The 8,594-nt window shown below is 43.3% G+C and overlaps 1 protein-coding gene across 1 annotated transcript; it reads right to left on the bottom strand.

The window, feature by feature from the left end:
* Window positions 1-251: 251 nt before the first annotated feature.
* LOC120066688 (ankyrin repeat domain-containing protein 34C-like) lies at window positions 252-1,817 on the bottom strand. The gene has a single exon (XM_039018135.1). It carries the CDS (start codon window positions 1,815-1,817, stop codon window positions 252-254), a length of 1,566 nt encoding a protein of 521 aa, XP_038874063.1.
* Window positions 1,818-8,594: the final 6,777 nt, after the last annotated feature.

Raw genomic sequence — 8,594 nt, 5'->3', positions numbered from 1 at the left:
GTTCAGGAACACGGTTAGAGGAGCCATGCTTTAGATGTTGCTAGTGTCTAACCTGTAACGTTTAATAGGTGGTGCTAATATTCTAAGAGCATCCATAACATTTACAACTTTATACTGGTAAGCAAGTTATATCCATGTTCCACTGGTTTTCTAAGAGGAAAAGTTGAAATTCCATTTAACTAAATTTCCTTTAGAAATGTTAGCCTTATTTTATGTTGTGAACATTGCTACATCTACAAACAATGAGTCCACTACAGCTCCTCAAAAGCAGAGAGCTGCTTCATTTGCTCCACTTGCATAGAGTGCCTCCTTACAAGTTTTTTTTTGGACTTGAGCTGGCCTCTCTTTGGTGAGTTTGGTGCTACTGGAGCTATTGATATGAAACCTGAGGCAAGAGGGGACGAGGGCTTGCTGCTGGCTCCAATGTCTGGGATAGGAGGGTTGGGGTTGACGTTCAGTGGGGGTAGATGGCCAGGCCGGGTATGGGAAATGTAGTCCAGCAGCAGAGTCCCCGAGCCTCGCCTCTCCAAGAGGCCTGGTGCGCGGCGACGTGCTGTGCTAGGAGATGACGTGCTGGCATTGCTGTCTAGGGACTCCCTGGAGCTGGTCAGCATGGCTAACGGAGATGTGTTGAGTTTCCTTCTCTCTAGAGGAACCTTAGGAGAGTCGAGCATGCCAGAGTCTGAGTACAGCTGGGAGTCTGAGTCATAGTGGTCAGTGCCCAGCCGTCTCCTGTAGACCGGGTCTCTCAAGCTGGCTGGCACACTGTTGCTGCTACTGTCCTGGTCTGCAGGGACGGTGCTACGCCGGGCCAGGGGCTGGTGCTGACACAGAGACCTCTCATAGGCAGATTTGGAAGTTAGAGGGACAGACAATGAGGATGACATTTGTGGGAACAACACATCCTTGCCATCCACACTGTTTTGTCGAGACATAGTCGATCTCTTGGACAGAGCAAGTCCATTGACACCTGTGACAACCTCATCAGAGGTGGCTCTCTTACTCTCCTCGTGAGCCGCAGCTGCAGCCAGGACGGAGGGAGCGATCAGCCCCCACGGTTCTGACTGCAGACGCTTCAGCTGGGGTAAACGAGCACGCTTGGGGTTGGCTGGTCGCCGTGTGGGAGAGGTTGGCCCATTGGGAAGCTTTGCTGCTGTGCTGGATGATGTTTTCAACTTTGTCTGGAAACTGAAGATAGTGTTGTGCTGCTCTGCTGAGTTAGGTGAGGGGGAGGTGTTCAGCTCAATGTCAGAGGGAGTGGTGCAGAATGCAGGGGAGCACCTATCCTCTAGCTCTGGGGAAGGGGGGACATTAAGGTACTGCTTGGTGGTTTTGGTGCCAGAGGGTGACTTGTCTGTGGTGATAATGATTACTTCTTTGCCCTTGGCTTTACATGCATCTAGGAGAACCTTTAGGGTCTCCTTATCATCTTCATTGACTGCATAGACCAAAGCAGAAGCCCCGCTCCTGTCTTCGAGACTTGGGTCAGCCCCATTGGTCAACAGGTGGGACACCACCTCATGCCCCGCCCTCTGGCTGCAGGCGTGCATCAGGGCTGTACGGCCTGTTTTGTCCTGGATGTTGGGGTCAGCCTTATTATCCAGCAGGTACTTGACCAGCTTTGCCTTGCTGACACTCTGCGGGTCGCTGTGTTTGGACATGCAGGCCACCATGAGCGGTGTCTCTCCTCGCTCGTTGCTCTCATTAATATAGGCACCCCCCTCAAGCAGGAGCCTGGTGAGCCGCAGGCGTCGGAGCCATACCGCCTTCAGAAGCGAGTTCCCGTCTGTCCGCAGCTCCAGTATGTCTGCCATCATCGCCAAGACAACCACAGATAGTGCCCTCCCTCAGTGGTGAAAGGCAGTCACAACCTGCAACCCTTCAAACAAAGTATTGATTTATTGCATTATATTTTGTTCAATCTTAAGGTCTGCTTAATGATTCATCTAGTATTATCACACACGGAGTCATCACAATGGATAATTTCCAAGCCTCTCAAGACTACCACCAGGAGGCAGTCTGTGTTCAGCAAAAATCACTTTTGAAGACATGGACAGGTATGGCAGTTGTGGACGAAACTTTAAACCTATTTAGGTAGCGTTATTGTCAAAACATGAAACTGATTGTAGCAATGAAAAAAATATAATTTCATGAATCGGATCCTAACCTTTATATATAGCCTGATGAAGACGGCTTGGCTGTCGGGAACGTTGGTTATACAATTATTGCATCTGAGCTCCTAGTGTGTGCGGCTTTCCTTTTCTTTTTCTAGGGGCCTAATCTTGTCACGTGTATCTTCTGTAAACTTCCATCTCCCTGTGTAAAACATAAGTTAGATGGAAGAATGTGCGTTATAGGCTATATGTAGGCTAAACGTTCTGTATTTAAATCAAGCCATTTATCTTGTATGTATTGCTTGCTAGATGGAGATGGACAACATTAGCCTAGTATTTTAACTTTTTTTGTTGTTGCTCTGTAATTGACCAATTAATCCCAGATCCAAGACTATAAATGAATTAGTTCTAGCTTTAGATAATAACATACCAAAAATATAGAACATGACATATGGAGCTAATCATATGGTTGTAGAAGAAACCAGCCTCACCATGAACGTTAACATCCTATGCATAGCATAAAAGAGTATGCCTACAGCAAAAACATCTACTTTGCTATTTTTTTCTTACAAGGCTCGATGACAACTAAGATGCGTCTTAGTGTAGGCTACCTCATGTGCATGATCGAATGAATAGGTATTACCATCATCCTCGCGCGGTCGCTTAGAATAGTCTATAGCGCGTCGCTGTCCATGGTCCTCATTTTGGATAACTTGTTAGAGACGCGCGTCTGGTAGAAAACGTTTTAACTACACAATTCATAATCTGTTGCACAATGTAGCCTACATTTTTTTATACACTTGTAATCTACTATGATCCCTGTGTGTCATTAAAATAAAGTATTATCAACAGAAGTAGCCTAAAAAGGACTTAAATTTAAGGTGTTGGCTATATGCTCCTCACGTTTCATATTAGCTAAACTATCTTAAATGATCGAATCATAGTAGGCTTCTCAAAAAGTGTGTGGTCTATACAATGTTAGTATGAAATTACATGAATGGTATATTAATGTTGATTATGTATGTTTTTAGCAAGAAACAATCTGCATTCATCCACATGGTTTTATACAAAATATCAAGAAGGTTTAACTGTCATTCAACCATGTATCTTACCTGATCCAGGCTTGTCATATTCAAAGGTGCACCCAATGTTTTGTCATTACCTACCCTGAAACATAATGAAAATAAAAGTTTTCAAATGGTTCTTCGTTATAGTCCCTGAATTTATTCGGAGGTTCTCAAATACTGTCCTAGTTTAGGTTAAGAGCTCTTGCACCATAGCGCATTATGCTGGTCGCTTTTGTTATGGAAACGCAATAGATCAGTCCAATAGGCGGCATTCCTTTCACTGCGCAAGAATCACAACCTCAAGCTACTGGATGTATAAATAACTTTGTTTTGCCTGGTGAATGAAACGTGCATTTTCTTGACGTCAGAGTCGACAAAAATAAAGATTGGTTCTGGTGAGAACCTGTCACATTTTTCATGTCTACAGCACACAAACAAACCAGTTCTACCTTCCAATAAAATGGAACGGTTCACAGTTTCATAACATGTTTATAATGACATTTTTTAATGGCTTAGCCTATATCCCACTCCCACAAGATAGGGAGAATCAAGATTCAGTATATATAAAGGTCATCAAAGTATAATTGAATATTTTTGTACACTGGAAGTATATAGCCTACAGTTTCAAATGATCATTCACATTAACATGACAGATGTTGCTCCAGAGAGGTGGCTGTCACCTGTCTCTGTCCTACTTTTCTTTATATTCTCAGGTGCCCAGAAAACGTTTTTGTACACTTACAACTACAGTGCATTTTAAACACTGTTTCAAGAACATGTCTTAGCTATACCTCTCCAAATGGACAGAAGCAGAAATCGTGTGCTGATGTTGGGTTCAGTACACACAAAAATGAGGGTTCCACAAGGGTTCTTTGGGAAGGGTGTTGGTTCTGTGTGGAACCATACTGATCCAAAGGTCCCTTTGATCACTTCAATGGTTCTTTGCAGTTCAATAAAGGGTTCTTTCCTCTTTTAGTGATAATTAAAATGTAGGGGCAGTGGCTCATTCAAATATTTGCGGGTGTGGTTTGTTCACAGCTCTTTTTGTGCAACCATGCAGTGAGAGTGTCATTCCAGTTTATCTAATCTGTTATGTTATTATATGTTATGACTATGGCCAGTGATGGTGTCTTGTGTAAGTCTCACGAATGGCCTTGTGTCAATTGTGAACTGTTGACTGAGTCTGTAGTTCTCAATTCTCTCCTCAGGGACCCCCAGCCATTCTAGACGTAGCAAACCTGATTCAACTTGTTAATAAACACAATCATAAAACCTATGGAATTTTAACAAAAGAATATGGCTATTAAACCAGAATTAAAAACCCTGTATGGTTCTTCAAAGAACCTTTTGAGATAAAGGTTCTTTATAGATCCATTCACCATAAAGGGTTCTATATAGCCCCAAAAAGTTTGCAACCATAGCGTAACCCTTTTTTGGTGCTATATACACTACATAACCAAAAGTATGTGGACACCTGCTCGTCAAACATCTCCTTCAAAAATCATGGGCATTCATATTGAGTTGGTCCCCCCTTTGCTGCTATAACAGCCTCCACTTTTCCACGAGATGTTGGAATTTTGCTGTGGGGACTCGCTTCCATTCAGCCACGAGCATTCGTGAGGTCGGGCACTGATGTTGGGCAATTAGGCCCACAGTCATCGTTCCAATTCATCCCAAAGGTATTCAATGGGGTTGAGGTAAGGGCTCTGTGCAGGCCAGTCAAGTTCTTCCACATCGATCTCGACAAACCATTTCTGTATGGACTTCGCTTTGTGCACGGGGGCATTGTCATGCTGAAACAAAAAATATAGCACCACCTAAAAGGGTTTCTCTATGGTTACAAGCCAAAGAACCCTTATTTGGCACTATATAGAACCATTTGTTTTTAGTGTGTAGCCTAATCATATGAGGGTGCCCGTATGCCCAAGACATCAAAATTGTCAATTGGTTGCAATATTTAGCCCTCCTGAACTCGAGAACAAATGTATTCTATTGCAAAATCTTGAAAACAGGACATGTTTACAGCACAATTAAAGAGGCCAAAACTTGTTCCAGCCATCACAGCCATACCACCTAATAGGGACATTTCTATTTGTAGGTTGCTATGAGACAGCAGAGAGCGATGGAGTTCTCAGCTTTGCAAGGAACAGGTAATCAGAACAATAACATTGCACCAAGAAACAGGAGGGCTCTTCAGTCATTTAACCAAATGTATTTGTTGATGATGTTTTCCATTTGCACAAAGAATCCCAAAGCCCATTGATCATTACCCCGTATGACCCGAGCAGCTCTCCTCAAAGGAGATGGTCTAATCACTTTAATACCCACCCAAACACTACTCTGCTGTTGCAGGACTTCAACAGTCAAGGATGCCAGTGACCCCCCCCCCCCCCCCCAACTAGTGATTATTTGGCAGACTCCTGGGAAATGTTGTTATTTACCAGGAAGGCACAAGGGAGAGGTGGTTTATGGAACAGCAGGGAGTCCCCTACTTCCTTCCATGTTTTGTGTTCATCCCAGGAAATAACAGAAAGTCATTATGACTGTCTGGCTTTTCTGTATAGGAACATTCCACATGGTTTTTGGTACATACACCACTTAAACAGAGAGAGGTAATCCAAGGGAAGGGCATTGTCTCGATGTCTCTGAGAAGTAAACATTTGGTAAAATATAATGGATTGCAACCCTGTGTTGTCAAGCAACAAGAAATGAGCTTTGTTGGTGGGTGTAAACAGGGATGCTGTAAGAAATGCATTGTCTTATTCCATATTTCTATTTCAAATTCTGATAAGGTGTTATCTCAGTTTATTTGAGCAAGTGGCCTGGGATATGATATTGTGCAACATACTGTATTTCAATTATAAATTGTTGTTATATTTACAATTATTGGATGGATTGCAGTTACACTGAATGCTTCAGTTTGATTAAGAATAGGCATATGACATGCCATGATGTTGGGAATAATGTAGATGCTGAAATCACAGGAGGCTGCTGAGGGGAGAATGGATGGAAACCATGTGTTTGATGTACGTATTTGATTCCATTCAACTGATTCCGCTCTAGTCATTACCACAAGTCCGTTCTACCGAATTAAGGTGCCACTAACCTCCTGTGGCTGAAATAAGACAGTCTGTATCATTGTGAGGCTAGTCCAGGGGTAGACAACCCTGGTCCGGGAGTGCCGAAGACCAGGTGTGTTGAATATAAGCAATCACTGAACTGATCAATTAGCTAATTTGGTCAGGTGTGGTGCCTAGTTTGAACAAATCATGTAGTACCTGCGGCACTCCAGGAACGGGGTTGCCAACCCCTGGGCTAGTCTATCCACACTGGTGCCACTCCAGGAAGGGGGTTGCCAACCCCTGGGCTAGTCTATCCACACTGGTGCCACTCCAGGAACGGGGTTGCCAACCCCTGGGCTAGTCTATCCACACTGGTGCCACTCCAGGAACGGGGTTGCCAACCCCTGGGCTAGTCTATCCACACTGGTGCCACTCCAGGAACGGGGTTGCCAACCCCTGGGCTAGTCTATCCACACTGGTGCCACTCCAGGAACGGGGTTGCCAACCCCTGGGCTAGTCTATCCACACTGGTGCCACTCCAGGAAGGGAGATTATGGAGTGGGGATCAGAACACAGGGCAAAGCCATATTCCCCAAGCTTACCGGTCGATGCACATTCATTAACATGGGAACTACAATGACATAAGCAGTCTCCATATGATCTTTGCCCCAACGCTGCTGTCGTCAGCAGAATATTAAAGGGGAAATAAATAATAAAAGCAGAGAGAATAAGCGCTGTCCCCCATGGAGGCAGTTTCCATTTTCAGATATCTTACACCGCACCTGCTGCACTGGCTCCTTCTAAATATAACCTTTTTCTCTCGTCTCTGACACTGTGTGATGCTTCACGGTGGGCTAAAATAATAGAGGGTCTATTAATGGATGATATCTATGAAAAGTTCAAGCTGGATATAAATGGAACAGCATTTTTCAAAATGAAGACATTTGAGAGTTTATTTTGTTTTAATTAGACAAGACACAACATGCAGTATGAAATCCCAAGACATATGGAGGGTCCCTCAAGATGCAGTCTTATGGAGTGGAATCTCATCTAATGCTAGGAGACAGTGAGGCTTATCCCAAAGTCAAAATGTACAGGTTAGATCTCTCTACTAGTTTAGCTTGGCCATTTTCATAATAAACCAAGATCAACATGAGTGAAACTGAGTGAGACCATTGAAATTGTAATTCTGCTCAGATGCCATCTTATGACATAGAGACAGATCTTTCTATTGAAGTAAATGTGCTGATCTGCCTCTAAACAGAGGGGGTGTAACGACTTTCCTCTTCTTCTGACGAGGAGTAAGAGATATCGGACCAATGTGCAGCGTGGTAAGTGTCCATTTTAATATATAAAACTGAACACTACAAAAATACAAAATAACAAAGTGAATGCACAAACGAAAATTGAAACAGTTCCGTATGGTACAGACACAGGAAACAACCACCCACAAAACACAAAGGAAAACAGGGTACCTAAATATGGCTCCCAATCAGAGACAACGACTGACACCTGCCTCTGATTGAGAACCATACTAGGCCAAACACATAGAAATAGAACAACAGAACAAAACATAGAAAAACAACATAGAATGCCCACCCCAACTCACGCCCTGACCAAACTAAAATAAAGACATAAAAAAGGAACTAAGGTCAGAACGTGACAGGGGGGCTTGATACAGGAGATTGGTGGCTCCTTAATTGGGGAGAATGGGCTCATGGTAATGACTGGAGCGGAATCAGTGTAATTGTGTCAAATATATCAACCACATGGTTTCTAGGTGTTTGATGCCATTCCATTGTCACGCCCTGACCTTAGAGATCCTTTTTATGTCTCTATTTGGTTTGGTCAGGGTGTGATTTGGGGTGGGTATTCTATGTTCTTTAGTTCTATTATTTGTATTTCTATGTTTTGGCCGGGTAGGGTTCTCAATCAGGGACAGCTGTCTATCGTTGTCTCTGATTGAGAACCATACTTAGTTAGCCCTTTTTCCCACCTGTCTTTGAGGGAAGTTAACTTTGTTTGTGGCACATAGCCCTTAATAATCTTCACGGTTGTTTTGGATTGATTATTGTTTTTGTCGGCGTCATATAAATAAAGGAATATGTACGCTCACAACGCTGCGCTTTGGTCTACTTCTGTTGACGGCCGTGACATCCATTTGCTCTGTTCCGTACATTATTATGAGCCGTTCTCCCCTCAGCAGCTTCCTATGGGCTTGAAAGGTTTACAGAATGTCTTTTGAAAAAGGAGCTGTTTATATGCAACTCATTATAAACTCAGCAAAAAAAGAAACGTCCTCTCACTGTCAACTGCGTTTATTTTCAGCAAACTTAACATGTGTAAATATT

Source organism: Salvelinus namaycush, chromosome 21 (genome assembly GCF_016432855.1).
Source record: "Salvelinus namaycush isolate Seneca chromosome 21, SaNama_1.0, whole genome shotgun sequence".
Taxonomy (NCBI): domain Eukaryota; kingdom Metazoa; phylum Chordata; class Actinopteri; order Salmoniformes; family Salmonidae; genus Salvelinus; species Salvelinus namaycush.
Note: the sequence above shows the minus strand (reverse complement) of the source record. Positions and strands in the feature narration are given on the sequence as shown.

Coding starts and splice junctions, on each gene's coding strand:
- LOC120066688 (XM_039018135.1), bottom strand. CDS start 1,817: ATGATGGCAGACATACTGGAGCTGCGGACAGACGGGAACTCGCTTCTG.